Source organism: Elephas maximus, chromosome 2, assembly GCF_024166365.1.
Source record: "Elephas maximus indicus isolate mEleMax1 chromosome 2, mEleMax1 primary haplotype, whole genome shotgun sequence".
Classification (NCBI taxonomy): Eukaryota; Metazoa; Chordata; class Mammalia; order Proboscidea; family Elephantidae; genus Elephas; species Elephas maximus.
This window is the reverse complement of record NC_064820.1, coordinates 76,882,050-76,906,457: the sequence shown is the minus strand read 5'-3', so window position 1 is coordinate 76,906,457 and position 24,408 is coordinate 76,882,050. Positions and strand designations below refer to the sequence as shown.

Here is a 24,408-nt window from a genome sequence, read left to right as displayed (position 1 = left end):
CATACATATGCAGCACTGAAAGTATGTTAGGAATTTCCTATGAGTATGTGCTTTTACAACCTGTTGAAATATGCTTTTTGTTAGTCCAATCTTGAAAATAAACTTGAAAATCTTTTGCCAAAGACTGCAAATAGTTTTCCAGCCATTCCTAAAAAACTACATATAAATTATTGAATTATTCATTACAAGATAAAAATATGCACATCTTCCCTGAAATGTATTAATATATTTAATTTTAGTACCATGCAACTATAACAACAGATTACAACCTAAAGAGGAAGCCACTATTTCTATAAATGTAAAATTTGCAAAAATTTCGAAGTCTTAATTTTCTTAAGGGTAAATATGGAGCCTTAACACACACACACACGCACACACATGCAATTTATCCTTATATTGAAGTTTTAATCATGACTTCGCCTTTTAATTTTTTGTAGAACATATTCCCACCCCCCATCAAAACAGCTGAACCTAGAATCAACGGTTAGAAATGCACAAGGTTGGCATACAATACTATCAGTAATAGCAGTAGGTTAGAAGTTGGGAAAAGGCTTTTCACCCCACTATACAAATAAGACATTTCAATTTTAAAAACTGATGAAGCTAAACCACAAGAATGCATTAATGTGTAAGCTAAGGGTTAGGAAAAAAAAGCTCAAACAAAACCCCCCAACACAACAAGACCTATTTGGACCCAAAATGAGGGGATGAGGGAGCTCATTTCCTTTCATTAAAAATCAGAGTGCAACATCTATAGTTAAACAACTTTATTAACATAGTCAAGCAGTGATTAACATTCACATCTATTATGTCACATCATACAAATGTAAATACAAAATTACTACAGTACAATATATATTCTCTGCATGATCCAAAATATTTGGTGGCCCCAAAAAACTCTCTTTAAAATTCAGCAGCTTATCAAAAATTAAAACCGTATTCTATTTAAAATGAAGATCTGTTAGCACAGAGTTAGATTTCAAGAAATATCAATTTAGTACAGTTTGAGAAGTTGCAGGAGGATATGTTTGAAGGACATATTCTAACATAGTGTGGCAGGTACAAGAAACATCAGATTTAAAGCTTTTAAGCATAACTCATACAACCTAAGTTGTCAGCAGAAAGATCCAGTTATTTATAACTACAGCTAAAACTACTAAATTATTGCACCCAAAGTTAACTTGAATATTAAGTGTAAAACTTTTATATTATGAAGTGATTTTATAATGTTAAACATCTCTTCTCACAAGATGATCATCTATTAAGTAAAATTATACAGTATTGTCTAATTATTATCTCCATAAAATCATCCAACTTCAGTTTGGCTATATACCCACAGAGGAAAAACAATAATGAAATACAATGGGGAAACAATCACAAAACCCCTTTAATAAGGCCGGAATTAGGAGGGGACCAACACTGCCTTACAGGCTAACCATGTTGTATTAGGCCTTCAGGAAGATAATCAACCTAAAAAACAGCGAATTCTGCACAATACCAAGCCATAGTATAAAGGGATTCTATGGTAGATGAACAGAAATTGTAATAAAAGGTGAACTACTGGTTTTCTAATTAGTGATATACTGCTTGGCAAATAGATTTGGCTTGGCTTTAAAATGTACAACAAATGGTGAAAAAAATCATTTTAACTTCACTCAAAAATCATGCATACATTCAGCTATTAAGCATCTTTAAAAAAAAAACACAATACATTCTGGGATACAAACCACAATAAACAGTTGCTATAATTTAAATGTATATCTTAAAATTAATATGTATAATAATTAAGCATAAAGATAAAAGGATCCTCTACATATAAGTAACACCGATGGAGGAAAGATCTACATGAGACTGAAAAAATTAGTCACAAGTCACCACGTGAAGTATACAGGTGAATGAAACTAATTTTTACGTAAAATTTAAAGAGGCATTTGAAGTAACTCCATATTTAATACAGTGTGAAATGCACTAAGTTGGTATACAATACTATCGTATGGTATTACTACTAGATAATATTGTTAAATACACAGCTCTTCATTGATCTTATTTTTCATCTAGAGTATTCCAGGTCCTTGAAAATCCGAAGACCAGTTTTCTTAAAGGTATCAATGCTTACACTTCAATTAACAGTACTAGTAGCAACAGTTAGTGTTTTTCCCCTTTTATTATCTGCAAAACAAATTCAACGAGCAAAGCCGTGTGTTGTGTTTTAAAGTACTACACCAAAGGAAGGACTTAAATCGCAGTTATGCATGATACACTCTTCTCTTGCGAAGAATGTTTTTGCACCGTTACCTGTTAATACATTCAATATGAATAATACAGATTAAGTATACGAAGCAAAAAACCATTTTTTTCCTCATGGCAAAGGATTTAAATTTAGACTAAAGGGTTTAAGACATAATTAGTCTAATTCTGGCATTTCAGCTATGCAGGGTGATTTAATATAGGTTAGAAATTTTTCTACTTTCCTCTCTTGGGAATCTGGAGAAAAGGATGACCAAACTGACTCCCTTTCAAGTAAACCTGCATGCAAAGGCTTGCCAGGAGGGATTTAACACTCTGGTCTGCTAGAATAAAGGTTGTAAAATCAGACTAAATGGGAAGATAATAAAATACACTAAAAAACAAAGACTACAAGTATGATGACCCTTTATAAGCATATGTCACCAAAGCAAACTGATACAAGAGTATTCACCTGAGATAAAACTTGTATCTGAATATTTTATAACTGAGTAGACAAAGCATTTCAAGAGGAAAGTCAATTGAAATTATTTTAAAATATACATCTGATCCTATTTTACAATATATGCAATTTAAGCAATTCGGATCAATGAAAAAGTCTTAACAACAACAAAAAAATCACAGTGTTTATCAATACGTTAATTACAAAATGTATGCTACTTGTTTTAAGATGTAATGGCTTGGTTAAGTGTTTTAAAATCTATTCTTTGATATCTAATTTGCCTCACAAAATCAAGTAGCAATAATGTAAAGCATCAAAACTGGCTCTTAAAGATTATTTACATGTTGATTACTTGGGAAATAACCAACCAAAATATGTTTAAAAAAAAGTGAATTTTTTTTACACAGTATGAAGTCATTTAAGAGATTAGACAATACAAAAAAAGCAGAATTCTTTCCTGAATAAATGAGAATCTGTGGTACTCAGTTCACTTACTAATGCACTATAACATGGAACTGCCAAACATGCATTTAAATTATATTAAATACACTTTCTGTTTCCAACTTAGGTTGATCAGCAGCTTTTGTTCTGTTAGAATCCTTCAAAGAGAAAAGCTCAAACAGGAAAAAGAAGGCATATATAAAACAGTAAACACTGACCTCCTGAGGTTCCTACAACATAAAAATATTCAAGTAGAAAATCTACATCACTTAGCAGCGGCTATTTCTGTAGCTGAGCACACTAACAGCGCTTCAGTGTGTAAGGAGCGGATGAAGTAAGCCGTGCTTTCAGCATGCCAAGAGGCAGAAACACTGGAATGTAACAAAGACAAACTCACAATTTCATAGACACTCAATCAACATTCAACACTATTAAAGACTACACCACAAGAATTAAGTTGCTTTATATATATATATCCCATGATGTATTAAGTTTTATCAGAACAATAAATGCTAAATCAGAGCTTACCTCAAAGAGAACTTAAATGGCTTCTGCAAATTCCTGTGCTATATACTACGTATCTGAAATAAAATTAGGGAGAAACAAACTAACCTCAAGGAAGGGGGAGAAACAACAAAAAACTAAAAGCCCAATCTCAAGGTTGTTAGTAATATTTTCTATTTTAAAATTAAACTTCCTTTTGAAGAGGTCAAATGACTATGAAATGGGCACAATCTTATAATTTTTATATATCTGCCTAATTGAAAACTAATTTTTAATCAAACAGATGACAATATGTAATTATTAATCACAGGCCCAGGTAGCTAGGTTGTTTTTAATTACTTATTTTACTGTTTAGATAATTTTGTCATTTCTTCCCATTTAAAATTTACTACCTATTCCTGAATATTAAAATATCTTCCATATTAAATCCTAAAAAGTATTCAAAGCACTACTGTGTATTACTGTAATTTAAGGATAAAATAGCATCACTATTTTGGTTTTGCAGACTTACTAAAAAGCAAATTTTGAGCTGTCAAAGAAACAATGGTATAGAAAACAAAATGCCACACTTTGGATCGAATTTATAATTTAAAAAATAAGGGGGAGGGGGCATTACCGAATATGACACAATGTAGGCTCTACAGACTGAAATTTGCAAAGCCAAAGTAAAGGAGGTGAAAGAAGACGTTAAAAAAAAAAAAAAAAAAAAAACGCAAACACACATACACAATAACAAAAACCTTTCTGCATGCTACCATGCATTTGAAATTTTTTGAACCGGTATTTATAAATTCGCACGCACACAGCTGAAAAACTTCAGTGCAATGGCTGTATCATTCAACACCTTTAGAGAACAGAACCATGCAAAGAGGAGCAACTGCTTATAAAAACGGTTATTCAGTATTTATTCTGCAATGCAAAGGTGACAAACTAAAATATAAAAAAGGTTGTTATGGCTTAACATTTTTGTTGCAGATTAAATATGCAGCATTGAAAATGGAAAGGTGTGGCTTCGTCTCTGACCAGCAGAGTTAAAAAAAAAAAAACAAAAAACAGAACTCTCCATTTTCCTTCATCATCATGGGATACACTGTTCAGGCAATCCAAATTAATAAAGACTTGCACTTTCGAATGGACACAAAATCAAGTGTACCAGTTAGGTTTTCACATTCACAGTATATAAGAAAATACACATGGAAGGAAAAGTAAAGGGTTAACTTAACAAGGATTTATTCACAGGAATACATGTAAGTAGAGAAAAATAACAGAAAAGCTAAACAAATGAAATGAAGAGGATCCAAGCCAACTTTCACTCTGTAGCTTTTAACTTGCACCCTGTGTGCATATATCTAGGGCACAGAGGGCCACCAACATGCGCCAATACAGTGTAGGAACCCTGCATTACATCCATTAACTTAAACATATCTTTAAGATCATGCTTTGAACAGAAAAGGAAAGCTTAGAAGGCAATATGTTGAGTGGGAATAAACATTGAAATATAGCAATCATGTCTTCAACTTCTACAATTGTCCTTATGTGCCAACTAACATTTATGCAGCCTTTTACAGATCTTTTACCATGTAATTTTAGAAGTTTTGATAAAATCACTAGTAGTATATAACCATGCAGAAAGCACATCACACTGACAGCACGGAGGCAAAGATTTTGCACAGGTATATCAGCTTTCCACATTGTGCAGGTTACACACAATACAATATCAATCTTATTCCTAACAGATCCTAAAAAGATTATTTTGAGGCCTAGCTGTAAACTACAGTACTTTATATCTATATTCTTAATAAAATTAAAATCCACAAATCTTAAAAAGGAATTTTAAATGCAGGGCTATATTGAATTGGTAAACTGCAACACAAACTGGCGCAACATAGGTAAATGAATACCAATCTCACTCTATGTGATGCAAGCATGCTACTTTCCCACTAATTTAAATTACTTTCAATCACTATGAGCCAGAATGCATGCCTGAACCTTAAACTGCACATTAAAAATAATGTCTTGGCCTAGAAATGAAATCTATTGAAGTACAACCATCAAATTATATCCACTACATTAATGTTTTAATGTAAAATTAAGATGTCAATCTTTAGTTTGATATGCCCAACCCCATTTATTCCTCCCTCCCTGCCCACCCCACAAAGGTAAAGGAGTGACTCATTTGGCATTTCACAGGGTGCTTCATTGTTTAAATTTGTTTCATTTTATTTCCAACTTTTTCTGGGGTACCTTAAATTGTAACTTCCAAGAACCTGCTTCTATTATGAGTAGGCAAGCTGATTTTAACTCTATTAGCTTCATTTGTGTAGTTCTTCATCAGCATGCAAAACAAGGCCCCACCACGTGGGAAACTTATATAAAAACTTTTAAATAAAAAAAAAAAAAAAAAAATTAAAAAAAAAAAAAAAGCTTCTCTTCTGTTTATAACCCCCTTTCTTAGGTTTCCTTTATTGTGCGCTATAGAATTTATCCTCTCTCTTAACCCGATGCATCATTTATATGGTTCTTGTTTTGGTACAATTCCCCGTAATATTCCAGAATGTACTGTTTTGTGAGTAGGCTGAATATTTTTTTTGCTTCTTCACATCCAGTGCAGAGTTGTAATTGGAGACAGATTTCCACCCACAAAGGCTCCAGATGTTAAAACATTTCCCAACATCGACTTAATACAGTGACGGCAACACCTCCCTCCCGCCCCTCCCAGTAGGGTTGGGATTGGACTGTATTCCCTACTGGTTTACCCTTCCCCCCTGTAAAGGGTAACATTTTCCCTGGGTGCAGAGGCTCCCTCATAGTCTCCAAGACTGAAGGACCTATAAAAACAAAAACAAAAACAATTTTACATTTTAACAATTGCTTTTTTTTCTTTCTAGTCACTGGAATGTAAAATTAATCAAGTAATAATGCTCTTTCTACCTATAAAGAAAATGAGAAATTAGAGAACTTGCCTAAGATCATGCTAGTCAATTATAACCATGTTGCTTCCTTCTCTTATGGCTCTGAATTATCACCTGCTTCAGACATGAAAAGTGAGGGGCAGGCTGGGGACAAGCACCGAGCAGTATATAGATGTATGTGCCTTGTAAGACACCATCAGACTCAATGGGATCCATAGGAACTACTTATTTTTTACTTACAAGGTGATCTTATTTCCTTCAAAATTAAACACTTTTTTTTTTAGGACAATCACTTTCTTTAGTGAGAGTTAAACGTTCTTTTTCCCAGTATTTCCCAATAAAACAATCCATCAAATTACAAAGGTACATTAGTTCGTTTTGCTTCTCTCATGTTTTAGTCTAGAAGGTACTGAAGTCCTCATTACTAACTAAAAAAAAAATCAGCAAATATCAAAACACTTCTTCAATGTTCCTAATTAATAACTCTTCTGACTCTACTTTTACTATACTCTTAGGCTACTTGATATTCCTGATAAGGACTTTTTTCAGGGTTAACATAGTTTTAAGGAGAACACTAGGATATAAAGGTGGCTTACTGGGAGATATTTAACTAGTACCTGACAATGGTCCTTTCACAAAACTCTACTTATTACCCATGCACGCCAAACTTCAGACATTTATGAATGTTCACGTGAATTCAGACAGCAATTAAGTACAAGCAAACCCTTTTCTCTTTCCTCTGAAAAAGGGAGGAGTACAAAAGGGCAGGAATAAAAGTTACGTATCTACTTGTATCTCTAATTCTGAAACAAGAGAATTCTTTCGTGCTGTGTATCAGAACAGTGATTACCACAATTAATTCACAACTGGTGATGTGACGGAGACCACAGAAGGTAAGAAATCTGAAAATGCTCAAGACTTAGCCCACTGTTGAACCTTTCAGCCCTGTGAAACCTGAAGTCATTTTCATCTACTGCATTCTCATGATTTAACATAAGGGTGGATCAAGCAGTTTTCCGAAATGCTAAAGGTACAAAACAGCTCTGATAACTCAAAGCCAAAGTGGGACAACATATGCAAAAGACTCTGAGACATTCCAAAGGCTGTAGCCCATTTCTATTGCCTTTTAGGCAAGATCACTTAAATGTTGAGATCTTTCAAGGTTTAAAAATTAGCTCAGAGTAAGTAGGTATGCAAACAAGCAAGCAAAAACTCCAATTTAACATAAAGGGTAATTCAATTTGGTGTACACCCTCTATACACATACACTGAGTACCCTACCCCGGGTACCCACCCCCCAGTTCTTTGTCAAACATTTCTCAATTCATGTTCAAAACATAAACAAGGGTGTCAAAACCCTGGTTCACCGTATCTAACCCTCATGACGCTAACATTTATTTAACTAACTTACTGGCAACGTACTAAGTTCCAGCATTGCATATACTAAAGTATTTAATCCTCACAATAACACAGTGAGGGAACTGAAGCTAAGAGTCTAAGTGGACTTACCCAAATCAAAAGAGAATCTTCTACTATCCATCTGGAAACCCTGGTGGTGTAGTGGTTAAGTGCTACGGCTGCTAACCAAAGGGTCAGCAGTTCGAATCCGCCAGGCGCTCCCTGGAAACTCTATGGGGCAGTTCTACTCTGTCCTACAGGGTCACTATGAGTCGGAATCAACTCAACGGCACTGGGTACTGGGTACTACCCATCTAAAAACAAAGTGCTAGGCACCTTATAGGTGCTTAATCATTAATATCTGTTGAAGAATGAATGTTAAATGTTCTTATCTTCTGAGGTAAAACCCAGTTCCAATTCTATTTAAGTTCTTCCTAAAGCTCATGGCAGTGAAAGCCCTTGATATATCGGAGACTATAAATTCTTGAACCATTTTTACCCCATCTCTGTGAATACTGGTGTCCTCTAGCAGATGCAATGTTGCGAAATCCAACCGGAATACCATCTGGATTTCTTTCTTCCTAGGATTCAGAAGTGGAGCCATTCATTTTATTTTGCTTGCTAGCTCTTTGCAAAAATTTGCAAGCTTTCATTTAAATACTTTGAATCTTAAAGTCTAATACAGCACCTGAGACTATGTTTTATTTAACTGCTGGGTTCAACTCCTACAGAAAATAAGTACCTTTATTCTATTTAGTAGTTTTTAGACTGTACCCCTAACTTTCTTCATCCCCAAAACTTCTAAACTTCTTGTTACTTACCCTTAATTATGGGACTGCAGCTTAAGTGTGCAAGATTAAACACCATAAAAAGCTGCAAGACGCTCTTTTAAGGGAAGAGGAAACTGGTCAGAGAAACGCCTCCAATTTTCATCCCCAACTTGATTTTTAAATCCATGAAGGATCTGCAAAGAGTAAAAAACATTAATCAGTAACAAGAGAAAATTCTACCCATTTTAAAGCAGCTGTTCTCAAATTTTGTTGGATTCTACACCATTGCCCACCTTGACTAAAAGCAACTCCTAACACATACTCAACTTTGCTTTGGGAAGTTTTGAATTCAGGAAGTGTCCTATTTGACAGCTTCTGACATCATAACTAATGAAAAACAAACACAAAAGGTACAGAATTCATCCAAGGGATAAAATTTTTATGTTAAACTTTTTGAAATGGTAAATATACAGGCTTTGGGCTCATGGCTGCAACGTACTTCATTAGTTTTAATGGTGAGTCAAATGCATAACAGGATTTTATTTATTGTTATGGTTGATTACTGACTGGAGAAAATTAAAACGGGGTACCAACAAGGCAAGGAAGTATATAGGCTTAATCACTGGGGAGGCCATAAAGATTTCCTCTGTTCAACAGTTTGAGGGTATACTATAATCTCTGTCAGCCATCTTGGAAAATACATACTATTTTACGTAAGTAGGATAATGAAAACATGAATTAGTGGTACTGATTGGGAAGATATTTTCAAAGTGTGTGGTCTACTGATATGAAGTCACTGCTGTATCTTAAGATCATGCCATCTTCTTTATCAAGAAAAAAGACAATACAGAATCTAACCTTTAAAGAGCCTACGTTTCATACAAAATACAAAAGCAATTTAAACCTTCCAACTAGGATTGTAAGAGTCCCAAAATGATGCACTGGAGCCCTAGTGGCAGTGGTTTAGTGCTCGGCTGCTAACCAAAAGGTTGGTGGTTCAAATCCACCAGGCGCTTGGAGGGAGAAAGGTGTGGCAGTCTGCTTCCATCAAGATTTACAGCCTTGGAAACCCAAGGGCTAAGTTCTACTCTGTCCTATAGGGTTGCTATGGGTCAAAATCGACTCAATGGCAATGGGTTTAAATGATGCATTATAATTAGTTACCTTACAGAACATGTCTCTGAGATCATCTTTTGGGCTAATCCATGATGCAACAGCATCACAAAAAAATATAAAATCCTGTAACAAGAAATACATCTTAGAGTAATATTATGTTTGTCAAAGCCAGCAAAAAGATATATATATATATATGAGCCTTAGGGTTTATGTCATGATAGAATCTTGGCTAAAAAACGAACACATTTAAAATCGACTACGATCATAAAGAATTCAAATGATTACTTAATGGTTGTCCTTATCATCCCACTATCAAGGAACCTCCACTCATTCAGTTTATACTGGAAGCTTTTACATCACAGAACAAAACTCTAGTCCAATAAATGTTTAGCACCACCAATAGACTAAAAGCACCAAATCAGCACCCATTTAAATGAAGACAAACCTTCATTTACTGAATTAAAGAACTACATAAATTTAGTTACTTTACAGTTCTAACTGGCCTGGATATATCTGAAAGCCAGCTTAGTATATACCAAATCAGCTTGACCTGAAGTACAGGACTGAATAGATCTAAATTTCAAAACCCATCGTTAGACAGAAACTTAAATGAAATGACCAAAAGTCAGAACAACAACTATGCAGTTAGAAACAAAACTCATTCCAATCCAGCACCGACCAAAACAACAACAAAAAAGGATAATCGGGTTATTCTGACTACAAGAACAAGGTGACAAGTGGTACATGTTTTAACTTTCTTCATGAAAATATTTTTCTCAGCTTGAGTATCATACTGAAACATCAACAGCTCAACACAGAACATTCAAGATATTGCTGGTTTTAACATGTTAACTCCTTTAAATATTACTATTAAATTCAAAGAACCTCAATAATTTCTATATTTACTAATACTAAAGTATATGTATAAAATAATTTTATTTAAGCAAATACACTGCCGCTTGCTTAAAGTTCATATTTATTCAAATTATGATTCTTCCTATCTTCCAAATATTAGTCTGATGCTAAAAATTTAAATTTGCACATGCCTAGAATTTATAATAAAATTTAAACATAAAAATAAAACATTTTCTCTTAATCACAATTCAAATAAAGTTAAAAAGTAGGAATTTCTACCAACTCTTAAGTTGTTAGTGATTTCACTACTACTTATTACTTTTATTGTCTTAAATGTTAACTCAAAAAGGAAAACAACAAAAATCCTGGTGGGAAGATGCTCCTTTTTAACAAGGTATGTTACACAAGATACCACCTAAAACACATTTAAGATGACACAAAAGTCTTCAAAGTGTTAAAAAAATAAACTGAGTATCAGGAGATTATTTTTCAACTAGGGAATTTTTCTCAAGTATACGTATATCTTGTTCAAGAGCACAAAATGTTTTATGATTATAAAAATAAAAGACTTTTATTTGTAATTTGTGTTTTCAACATCTATCACCTTCATCAACTTGAATTTTTTAAAAGCTGATAATTCATAATGTTTTAAGATAGGAAATATCAAAAGTCTCAATTTAAAAATGTTCGAAGCACCTTTTTATTTTCAAGAAATAAAAATTAAAATTCTCAGGAAATAAATGTCAACCTAGTTGATCTAAAAAAAAAAAGGAAACTTTTATCACCCAGAAAACCACATAAAACATACAGTTTAACGAAATATTTTAGGGCTACTGGGCTAATATCCTTTCAACTATGACAGATCAAGAAGTAAAATTTTGCCGGTCACTCCGGAAGTCCGTCCGTGTGCCCTATTCCAATCTCAATCCCTTATCTATCCCCCGAAAGGAACTACTACCTCAACTTTTACAGCAATCACTTCCTGTATTTCTTTGTAGTTTTAACGCTCAAGTGTGCATCTCTATCAGCCAAAATTTAGTTTTGCACTCCTCCATGCTTTTTAAACTGATTTGATATATCTTAGGTCTCTTGGAACGTATACATTCCCCTTGCATTCCTTTCTCTTTCTTACAATTTATCTGCCAAAGAATACCGGCATTTAACCTAGTTCCACACAGTCTGCATTGTGATTGTGTATGCACAGTGTAGTTTCCCTACGTTTTGTGTATCCTGCATATTAGCAGCTGCATCTGGAGGTTTGATCAGACTCACATTCTATCCAAAAAAGCTCAAAATGTCTAAATACGACATGCGCTAAAACAGGAAACAAAATAAGGATTAATAAATCATAAGCTCTCAAAAGGAAAGCGATTTCAATGACTGTTTCAGTATTTTAGTTTGTTCATCACTAAAGTTTTATGTCTGACTCTGGAGAGCATCCTACTATTTGGTCACTCTTTAAATGCAGACACCCTCAAACCTGGCAAATTGATGTGCACAGAGGAGGCACATATGAAATAAATAAATGAGATCGGAACATAGACGAATGAAGCTTTGGCTTAGTTCAAGACCAGAATTCAGTCTTACTCTTCTAATCTACTATCTTATTTCCTGACAAAGATTTAGAATATAAAAACAGGCATTATCATTTCAAAATATTAAGAAATGTGGAATACTTTAAACATGTTTTAATACCTAAAAATTATAATACATATAACATTTTACATAAGTTATAATGCTTCCTCCTTTAAAATTTTATTCAGAATATTAGAAGTTTAAAAACAAATCCTTGTGAACATCTTACTTGGATTACTCCACTGGGATTCACACTGATCATGGTACAAATCCCACGGAATGCTGAATCCTTTTCCTCATTGTCCCTTATGTTTCTCAGAGAGGTGCACCTATTAAATTACAGAATTGAGTTTAGTGTTAAGGTAAAAAGCAGTTTGAGTTAAAACAGTAATGGACAGTATTTAATGGAATAAGCACTACAGTATAAATAATGGTTATATCCAAAGAGTTTTCAGAGACTTTAAGTTTCTCTTACTTCCTGTATGTTAGGCCCATCCTGTATGTTTCCACATAGTAGAAACAGTGAAATTCACATTTCCTTAATAATAGACTGCATCTATGAAAAGAACAACTGATTTGACTCTCCTATTTAAACTACATTAATGATTCAGAGCCATAAGTAAATTGTCGAATTGATTTTTAAAACTGCATTAATTTAAACTGTATTTAAAATTTGTATTCCATTAAACACTAAAAATAACTTGAATTGAAAGATTATCAATTGAAAGAAGCAGAACACAGAGTATACTGCCACAATATAAATTATTATTATACTTATGGTATAGATGTATAACTTTTACATCAACAAGCAAATAAGATTTTTGTACATAACAAGTTTAAATATGTATTCTTAAATGCAATCCAAGTTTTCAAATTAATTCTAAAAAAGAAAGGTAATGCAAAAACCTAAATTTTTAGAGTATTTGCATGCATCTTTATTTTTCTGGTGGATATTTAAATGCTTTTTATGTATAATCAAGCTTTTTAACACAGCAAGCATGTGACAATCTTATCCCATGCATCAATTAGTCGTTAGCCACAACATAAAATAAATATACATGACGATGCTACTGAAAAACCTCACAAACCTGATAGGACAAGATTAGTCACATGGTTGGCAATGATTAAGGATTGTGATTTTTGTAACCAACTGAAAATATATCTAAAAGTGAGATAGAAAGAGAAAGAAAGAGTGAAGAAAAATGAATTAAAAAAAAAAGATTGAATAATACACACCAGGGTCTTATAAACTGCTGTAGCATGGGGGCCACCTCTTGAGGACAAACGTAACCAAGACGACCAATTGTTATTGCTAAGGTAACGCAATCACGGTTATACACCACCAAACGCCAACCAAGACATGAGCAAATGAGGGGGAAGGAGAAAAAATAAAGAAAAAACAACAAATAACTCAGAAACAGAAACCAACAGAATTTGTGTATGATAATAAACATAAGATTTCACCAGTGCTGTTTATTACCACCCCCTAAAATAAGGGGCAGCAACATATATGGCATACTCTTGGAAAAAGAAAAACAAAACGAATTAAAAAAACTTTAAAGATTGAGAGAACACCAAAAACCAGGATAAATTTGCTTTTCTCGCCAAATTAAGTGCCAAAGTACCACTGTTAATAAAAAGGCGAGTGATTAAATGGACGGATTTAGAGAATATTCATTCAAAACCAGTCAAAATTTCAGAATTTAATAATGAAATCTAAGTTTTTCTCCGAGAAATATCAGTAAATGTGATTAAATTTCCAAATGGTCTACTCAAACGTACTTCTTTGTAGTTAAAACAGTAAAATTATTTCTCATTTTCCTACATCTATTTTTAAAACTCAACCCAAATTTTGGTGAAGTTTTTTTTTTTTGCTGACTTTTCCAAAACAAACCAGTGGACCATCTGTTGCCTGATATAAAAATCAACTGTTGAATCTTACGTGCTATGGTACCCACTGAATGAATGGATTGGAAAACGGCTGTGCTATATCAAATCCCATTCCAACAAGCTCCTGAGGATGATGGAAATAACTCAGATAACATTCCAGTAATTTCAAACCATATCTGAAATAACAAAACTCTAAAAAAGGAAATTTAGACAGTCCACTGTAATGAGATGTGAAATGTGGACTAAAGGAAATAACAAATATTCTGTTTTGCTCTAAAAGGCATAGCACAAAACAGGTGATAAAACATTATATATTGTTTACATGCTAGTATTTTATTTTTAGAATTTTTAAAGTGGGAACTAATCAGACATGTATATTTACCATCAAAATTCAGGAAATCAAACTTACAAAGAGCTAAAACAAGTGCAACTCAGAACTGCATTCTGCAATTCAAAGGTACATACACATAAATACATTTATACACAACGGGGAAAAAATACGAACAGAAAACAAACCATGAGGAGCTTTAATGGTGTTCTCTCAAAAACTTACAGGTTAACCTTTCATAAAAAAAGGGTGGGGGGCAAAGAAAAATGTTTAAGGATTACTTGAAGCAAACTACACAGATAATACTAAAATCCAGCAGAATCATATGAAGCAAGAGAAAGAAAACCTATGCTCAAAAGACACAAACTATGCAACAAACATTCTCATTAAACAGGCAAGTATGAACAATCCAATGAAACATGCGATAAAGCAGATGATGTCCATTTAAAAAGTTCGGTGTAGGATATACTAATTGGGAAAAAAGCAAATAACTGCATACTAAAGAATTGGCTTTATGAGATTTTAAGATACTGGTAATTAAGCTGTCGTAATCTACAGAGATTAGCTATCAACAATGATTTTATTTTAATAATTAAAAACAAAAGAAAAAAACCTCTTTTGAATAAGAAATAAGAGAATGTTGAGTCTACTTCTGAGAGAAGTAATCCAATGGACCCCAATTGCAGTTCTCAATCGTGGTCAATTCAATCCATCAACTTGAAGGGCATTATCAACTATCTTACTATTTACTTAAGAAATAACTATACTTCGAATATAATCTTATAAATAAAGCCAATTGGTTAAAGGAACTATAACAAATTTACCAGCTGATATCCCACAAGAAACTTTAATATACATTACACTCAACATTTATTTGCAGTTATGCATTCACATTTAAAAAGAAATAAGAAGTTTCTTTAAGTTCAATAGTAATTTCAAAATGACAAGTGTTTCAAATCTAAATGTCATGTACAGGTACTGCATTCTAAAAGACAAAAACCTGACAAGACTTAATAAGCATCCTATGCATAGATTTTTATATTTTCAGCAAGAAAAATCTGAAATTCACTTTGTGAAATAAACAGTACCCATACAGCTAACTAAACAGCCAGATAACTGTTTCATAATTAAAAGATTTCCTTCCATACCAATAAATACATCTATTTTTAATCACATTAGGGTAAAATAATCTTTCTGTAATTTAAAAACGTCAAATAAAACTTTCTTATTTAAGAAATCTTATTTTAACCTTTGCCCAGAAATTTTGGTAAGACCCTCCTTGAATATGAATGAATCACTGGAATTATCCTAATATATAAAGAAATTAATATGTTTAATTAAAAATGAAATTTAAATCTTTTGTAATTATCATCATCAGGGAGGAGGGAAAGAAAAGAACCCAATCACTTCCAAGTGTGTTGTACAGTATGGAAGGTACTCTTTAATATAAACATGCTCTCTATAAGCACAAAAGAGAAACAAGCCTCCTAGACATAAATCCCCTAAGGTACTGCTAAAGTTTCCAACTTGAAGGAAATTACAGGATGAAATACAAAATATATATGCCATACTAATAATCAACTGGTCACTAAATTGCAATATACTTTTGGCCAAATTTTTACAAATTAATAACAGAATACATTTTAGGGAATATTAAAATATTGAAATAAGAGAAGAGTGTTTTTTAAAGTTTCTGCAAGCTGGTTTAGGAATACAGCTAAATACCACATTCATTACTGACAATCTAAAATGGCTTTTTAAAAATAAGCTGCGTTTTTAAAGCTACCTTTGCTTTGGTTTCTCTACACTTCTTAATTTAAAATTAAAAGGTAACTAATTTTCTCTTCACCGTAACAGATCAGTCATATGGTACCTGTGTTCTCTAACAACGTCTTTGGTGTGTTGGGTCTGTTAATGATTTCTACAAGCTGGTGCAACACCATAGGGATATAAGGCTGCATCTCTATTCCTAGATCATTCCAAAAAGAGAAAACAAAAAAGAAAAATTTGTACGTTAAAATCGGTGTGAAATACTTTGCTCCTTTTATTAACTGTGATATAAGCTATATAAAGCTCAGTTAAAAAAAAAATGATGAAAATATCAAGATATTTATACTCTTAAAGGGGGAAAAAATATCGTACCCATCTGAATGGAGATTTCTCCAATTGCCCAAGTGGCATTGTTGCAAACAGAAATGAACTCTGGATTTAGGTTGGTTCCCAATATTGGCATGAAATCAGCTAGGAGAAAAAAAGAAATTTAAATATTATGTAGTAAACTTCTCAATAGCAGCGTATTGTGCTTTAAAGGTCACCTACTGTGTGAAAACTGAAATATAGGCAAGAAATACCAAGTTCCACTACTAAACACTGCAATACCAAATATAATATTGTAGAGAAAACAGGCAACTGTATTTAAAAAATGGTGGCACAGTGGTTAAGAGCTCAGATGCTAATGAAAAGGCTGGCAGCTCCAGTCTACCAGCCGTTCCTTGGAAACTTTACAGGGCAGTTCTATCGTCCTATAGGGTCCGTATGAGCCAGAATCAACTTGATGACAATGGGTTTTTTTTTTTTTTTTGTATATTTAAAAATATTTTGGAAACTTAAGGGTCAAGAGGCTATCAATATCTGGCAACTGAAATTTCACATGACACAATCCAAGGAAACATAGATTTTGGTATATTTCAGGTGTTGGTCAGAATAATCTTTTTATCAGATTGAGAAAATTCAAAATAAAACCAGTAAAAACAATAGCATGGGATTTTCTTTACAGCTGGCTTTTCACAATTAAAAAACTAATACATTTTTGGCTTTTAAAGTAACTTTTACCTGAATACTCAGACTGTGGTCTCTATCATTTTTCACTGAAAGGAATGAGGGTTCTCAGAGAAATGACTGATTACATTTCCAGCCTAAGGTTAGAAAATGTGCAAAACAAGCCTGGACTATCTTGTCAAACTAAAACGACCCAGGAGTCAACTTGACTAAGCTCTCATTGCCAGTGGGAGGGTATTCTGGGCATTATGCATTCATACTGATTCTGAAAAAACACAAAGAAAAACTGAAGGATACCAGGAATCAGTTCATTATCTTAAAAACTGGTAAATAAGAGAAAAAGAATCAAGTAATTATCCTCCTCTCCTATATGATTTGTACCTCAAAGAAACAATTTTATTATGGCAAGTGTCTTTTTATGCAAATATTCTCATAATTAAAAAAATCAGATTAACATTTTTTAACCCTAATAAATTAATGGACCAAAGCCAGGATTTCTCAACCTCAGCACTACTGACAGTTTGTGCCACATAATTTCCTTTGTTAGAGGGCTGTCTTGTGCACTGTGGAATGTGTAGCAGCACTCTTGGGCTCTACCTACTAGATACCAGTAGCAATCCCCCAGTGTCAACCAAAAACATCTGCAAATGCCTGCTGATGGGAGATACCACCCCTGGTTAAGAACCACTAATTTAAGCAATTACCATGATTGATAAAGTCATTTTTTTTTTTTAAAGGAAAAAAACTAGATACTGCATTATCTCTGGAAGAAAGTAAACACCACCGTTTGTATAGTTTTTTTTAATCCTGGATCTCATTAAACCCTCAGTCTCTAAAATCTAACTACCAATTTATAAGGAATATAAAAGGCACAAGAGCATACTAAATGATACCAAGGAGATGTAATCAGTAAAATCCAGACTGTGAATAAAACTCTTTAGGACAAATGACCTGGTGTCTTTAACAACAACAAAACACAATGTGAAGGCAGAGACAGGTACTGAAATACTGAGAGTTGAAATGACGTGTGTCTGAGATTTGCTCCCAACTCTCTGGGGTCTTTGCATGGATGGTGGTATATGTGAAACAGGACTGGACCTGTACTGATAACTGCTGAAGCTAGGTAGAGAGCTCATCATACTGCTTTTCCACTTTAAAAAAAAATTTTTTTTTATAATTTACAGCTTAAAAAGTACTGAAATCCTCTTTCAAACAAGTTTAAACTCATAAATACTAAATTAAGCGATAAACAATCGTATGAACATGACAAAAACCAAAACCAAACCCACCGCTGTTGAGTCAATTCTGACTCATAGTGACCTTATGGTGAGTATGACAAGGTTCCCTTAATACAAGAATTCATTATACTTTTAGCAGTTAAGAACTAGAGGAGTAATCAGGCTTAAATTTGATGGTTCTAAACAACACAATTTGTGATATTACTCAAAGTTCAGAAATACAGTTACTAAAAGCTCAAGTGTATCAAATGAAAAAACTAATCAGGTTGTTTCTAAATCAAAATTTAAATCACGTATTACAAATAATCCTCATCCCAGACTTTGAGATTTATAGAAAGGAGAGGAACGGGAGAAAAAAAAAACAACACTTCATTTAATCAATGAATTTGACAGGAATACAGGTTATATTATTTAAAGAAACTCTTATCTTCACAAAGGACACGACAAATGCTACCCTATTAAAACAAAAACAAATCATTGTTTACTTTTAACATGATTCTCATTTGAAAAGTTTCCTAAGATATCTGTAAAGTTATGCCGGTTTATCAGAGAAGAAATGCTGATTATTATTATTTCTGCGTACTTCTACCAAAGAAAGAAGCTTAAAAACAAAAAAAATAAACGAACTAGCATGTACTACACAAAGCTTCACTGGTGGGCACATCCTTTAAGCAGTCTTTTCCAACTCTCCCCCAGTCACAGGAATGCCTGAAGAGCTGCTGAAGTGATGACGCACTAATGGCAGTAAGGCACCGGGGTTCCCAAGCTGCCTGCTTCAATCAAAGCAGCTTTACTTGAACCAGTAAAACATTCATTTGTAAGTGTTGAGATTCTGTAAGATTTCAGCTTAATGGCAGAAAACATACCTCATGTAAAAATAATGTCAAAAAATCTTATCCATAGTAGAAAATATTCATACCTATACAAGGCTTAACATGCTGAAAGCAAGCTTTTGTCAGGTCACCTAAGAGGGCAAAGGAACTCTGCCGAACTTCTGGCATTTTATCCTACAAGAAATAAAAAGAAATTAACCTCAATGTGACAGTGAACTAGGTTTCAACTAATTTTAATTTAACAAATCTCACCTGCATGCACTGATACATTAGTGTTAGAATGTTACTTCGTGCTACTAGCTGTTCAATGTTGCCTCCAAGTCCTTCAGCCAGGCCACTGAGTAAATCAAGAGCCACTATCATAAAATCTTTATCTGGAGCCTCATACTGATCTGGTTGAGCATTGTTCAGCTGAAATTAGAAAAATTTTTTGAAAGGATACTTTAAGTCAATTACTAAAAAAGTTTCTATACACTATGCCTATCCCCAGAAAAATGTTTATAATGCTAAAAAGAAAAAAGAGATATATATATATAGGTATACATATATATATGTAAAAATACCATGGCTTGTGCAAGAGTCTTCTGTACTAGGTTAACACAACGCTGATACACAGGCTCACAGTACGGAAGGAAGCCAGACTGCAGGGCTGTGGCAACTGAAGATAGGCACTAAAAAGAATAAAGTACACGTGCTAAATTTTTCAAGTATACTTAAGATTATGATAAAACTTGAAACTGTACTCATTAAGACCCTGGTCATTTATGAGCCTGCTCCACTACTCTACAGAAGGTTTATCTTTTCAAACGTTTCCTTTGGATGCCACTCAGAGCTGTTAGTTTGCCAGCCAGTCAAGGAGAGGTTTACTCAGATAAAAATGTTCCTATAATTAAAGGACAGATTTGCAGTATTATGTATGTTCCTATTTTTTTCTCAAATTTAAGATATAGTTATTTATGCTCCCATCCTGGTCAACATGTGGGCAGACTTTACTGGGTACATTCCCAGCCCCTGCCTGAAAAGTGTATCTAATGAGCCATTATGATCCTTCTTATTTTGCTGGGCCCAGAATTAGTCACTATGTTTGGTCATAAAAGCTTTTACTTCTCTGGCTAGGGACAACACATGGCCGAAGTTGGTGACCCCTGAAATGACAAAGGGAACAATAACAACACTGACTGGACTGGCTCTAGCAATGTCAATCCAGCACATTTCATAGTGTGTTCAGTCACTTGAAGATCACATAAAATATCTTCTTGGTTACAAAAATGTAATATGTACACATGGAAAAAACTTCAAACTAGACAGAAAAGGTATAAAGTGAAACCCCTCTTTCCCAGCACCAAACCCAATCCTATTTCACATATATGTGTAAGTATTTATGTATATACATAATAGATAACATAAACTATATATACTAAAGTGTAACAATATACCTATATAAACACTGTTGAAGAGAAATAGACATAAATTAGGTAAATTGAGTTAACACTTCATTATCACATGTATCTATTTTAGATCAGAATGTTTCTACAGAAATACACTGTTAGGATTAAATGTTACCAACTAAAGATACCTCAAGTAAAGGAAAGAGATCTTTATCTTCGTCCTTTAACATGTTCCATTTCTGGATCAGTGGAGGCATTAGCATCTGAATATACTCCTGTTTATAATGATGAAAAACATGTAAGGCTCTACTATATATGAAAACAAGTCCATTTTGAGTCTATGAAAATTAAAACCCATTTAATTGTGTAAAATTACTATAGAGTGATTTCACTAAGACTCATTCTTAGCTCTACTTTGTCCCTTTAAAAAATTTTCCTTTTACCTACTTTCTGTTTACAAAGCCTTTTTCTATTTTTAAGTAATCTTATGTCCTTTTTGCAACAAAATGTATATAAATAAATACATCACTACATGAAAATGAAGGAGCCCTGGTTACACAATGTTTAAGTGCTGGGCTGCTAATGGAAAGGCCAACGGGTCAAACACATCAACAGTTCTTTGAAAGAAAAGATCTGGTGATCTGCTCCCATAAAGATTATAGCCTAGGAAGCCCCATGTGGCAGTTCCACCGTGTCAAAACGGTTGTGCTATCGGGTCGCTATGAGTCAGAATCAACCTGACACCACACAACATAAAAATGTATTGCTTGTGAAATCAGTATCAACGATGAAGCTAACTTCCTTTGTACAGTTTTACTTTAATGAGACTTGGTCTTTCAGTCCCCACAAGTACAAAGACTTTTGCTTACAGTACTTAATAAATTGACAGGTAAGCTTATATTGAAACAGATTATTATGAAATAAAACACGTACTTGTTTGCAAATGCAAACAAAGAGAGTCACATCATTTAAGTGCCTTGGCTTAAACTGTGAAATAATCCATAAAATCAAGTAAACATGTATAGTAATTTAAACAACAGGCAGATTCCGAAGGGTCTTCAGACAATAAAGCAAAAAACAAAACAAGCTCAACAATAATAAAAAACCAACACCAAACAAGCCCATAAACCAAGTGTCCCTTGCACCTCTAAAGAAGCATAACCAAAAAATAACTTTTTTCTCCAGTGTTTCTGAAATGGTACGTATGGAGACACTAGGAATTAAAATAAAAACAGAAACCAAGAGTTTAAAGACCTTTTTTACCCCATTTCTTTTAGTCACTTATTTTCATAAAAAGTGTTGGTGTGCTCATATGAGATGCTGGTGTAATCTCCACAAAAAATACTTATTTTTTAAATATTACTTATAAAGGTGGATGAACTTGCCACCTTTGTAGTACCTATATTCTTAAAGTAGCAAGTACCATCCCTAAAACAGTTTAATTTCGAAGTATGTGTTAACCTATTGGTTATACTATGCTACATATTTTTTTCCATAATAGTTAATCACACATACTTACTGGTTTGTTTAAATGATGTCCTACCGAATCTGCTAATGTTCCTATGGCATCGTAAAGAATGAGCAGGTTCTTATGCTGGTATTTACTAAATGCGAAGACCAGGGTATCAAGTATGTAAGCAAGGTAAGGAACAAGTTCTGTACAAGCCTCCTCTTCTAGGGTAGCAAAGGCACTATAATTTTCAAAAAAGAGAATGAACACTTAATGTTGTATAGAAGGAATAGTTTATAACAGAGATACGAAATTAAGTCTCTACAGAATTTATATTTACACTTTACAAGCCTATCTCCTTGCATCACCACACCAGATGCTTATTTTTATTACTTTTCTATTTCTTATTACTTCTTCTTCCTTTCCAAGAAGCTGTCACTCATGAGAATTTACTTATCCACATGATAAAACCTAAGAAAAATATTGGCAATCCTTTAGATTTATTCAATCAACAAATTTATTTGGTATGTACTATTTAGTCAGAATGCTGGGAACACAGCAATTAACAAAGCCCCCATTATCAGGGAGATTACACTGTAGCAATTGCTCTAGACTACTGGAACTGAAATTAAAATTGTCAGATTCTAATTTACATCCCACTCTTTATATGTACAACAGTCACAAAATGATGGAAACACTTTTAGCAACTGGTGTTTGAGGCTTATAAGCACTAAGCAGCATTAGTATTCCTCAACTGTTTCTCTAAGCCCTACACGGCATCATTTCAAACTTGCCTTATGCATGGCGTCTATTAGGAGAAATATAAGAAAAGAAAAAACTCGAGTCTCAGTGCAATTAGTTTCAATTTGAGATCTAAATTTGACTGTACCATATACCCAGCTCTTAATTTCTAAAGCCTCTGTATATCTTCTGATCCACCCGATCAGGAATTTCTTAAAATTATAGGCTTAAGCCATTTGTTAATGAAAGTCTTATTCATTAGCACTATGAACTATTTATTCATTTCCTTCATGACAGCTGTCATACATTATAATTAAGCTGATTCTCATTATTGGCAGTAGTTACATTACATAAAGTCTCTGAATTACCCACTATAGAACAGGCCTTATTTTATCTGAGCGGGGAACCTTTCTGGGATCTGCACATGCACATGTCTGTTAAGGACTATGAGTACTTTGGTGAACTGCTGAATTTGCAAACACAGAATCGACAACTAATGAGGATCAAATCTAACCTATTTGGTTAAAAAAAAAAAATTTTTTTTTTTTTTTCCACAAGCCTGTAAAAGGAGCAATAGTGGCACAATGGTTAAGTGTTTGGCTGCTCAAATCCACCAACAGCTTCACAGGAGAAGAGACCTGGTGATCTGCTCCCCGTAAAGATTACAGCCTTGGAAGCCCCATGGGGCAGTTCTACTCTGTCCTACAGAGTTGCTATGAGTCAGAATCAACTTGATGGCATGCAAACAACTAGCCTGTAAAATCTGTGATGGCAGGTGCTATAAGCCTAGCACCTAGTACATAATATCTGTAACAACTGAGAGTTGAAAAAATTTTCCTGAGTCAATAAGCAAACCACAGAAGCCCAAACATGACCTGTATCCTCCCCTCCCACTTTAAAAATTTAGTTTAAAATTTAATCACCATGGTCCTTTTGTCCAATTTTATTTCATCCCATTAACAATTAGAACTCTTCCGGATATTATTGTTCCAGGTTGGGTAAAGTCTAACAACTTAAATTTACTTTTTTCAGTAGATTTTTCTCCCTAACAAAGTAAATAATAAAAACAATTCTACCTGAAGAAATAAGAGCCATAAACATAATCAACAGGCCCTTTTATAAAAGTATGTCCTAAGAAACTGGAAAATTTTAAGTAACAAAACTACTGGGGTCTGATACAAAAACAGAGACGGCCCTAAACCCAACTGAAAGAGCAACTACTGGGGCAGATCCACTAAGAACTCGTAGTGCCAGAGTTGATCAATGCACTGTGGGACTTTCTGTGGAGTTACGGTAGTTGACTAAGGAGCTGGACTGCTGGGATGTCAATCTGCTCAAACTTTGTTATTCCTTTGAGAGTGGGATTCAGGATGAAAGATGATTCTACTGCTATCATAGTCACTGAGTGTAAAAAAATGAGGAAGAAACTGATGTCTAGTTACGCACATTTGGGTTTACAAAACCATCAGGTGATAGTGCAGATGCTAAAGCTTTTCTGGTCAAAC

At 33.7% G+C, this 24,408-nt stretch overlaps 1 protein-coding gene across 3 annotated transcripts in view; it reads right to left on the bottom strand.

Moving 5' to 3' along the window:
• Positions 1-752: 752 nt before the first annotated feature.
• Positions 753-24,408, bottom strand: part of TNPO1 (transportin 1) — a 119,837-nt gene continuing 96,181 nt past the window's right edge. For all 3 annotated transcript variants that reach the window (XM_049865315.1, XM_049865325.1, XM_049865335.1), the window contains exons 14-25: positions 22,232-22,403; positions 20,901-20,987; positions 19,888-19,995; positions 19,577-19,735; positions 19,411-19,498; positions 16,618-16,716; positions 16,349-16,444; positions 13,494-13,569; positions 12,487-12,586; positions 9,876-9,950; positions 8,763-8,905; positions 753-6,459 (exon numbers count right to left, since the gene is read on the bottom strand). In XM_049865315.1, coding sequence (XP_049721272.1) covers positions 8,798-8,905; positions 9,876-9,950; positions 12,487-12,586; positions 13,494-13,569; positions 16,349-16,444; positions 16,618-16,716; positions 19,411-19,498; positions 19,577-19,735; positions 19,888-19,995; positions 20,901-20,987; positions 22,232-22,403 — 1,168 coding nt within the window. In that variant the 3' untranslated portion in view covers positions 753-6,459; positions 8,763-8,797. The remainder of the gene's footprint in view (positions 6,460-8,762; positions 8,906-9,875; positions 9,951-12,486; positions 12,587-13,493; positions 13,570-16,348; positions 16,445-16,617; positions 16,717-19,410; positions 19,499-19,576; positions 19,736-19,887; positions 19,996-20,900; positions 20,988-22,231; positions 22,404-24,408) is intronic.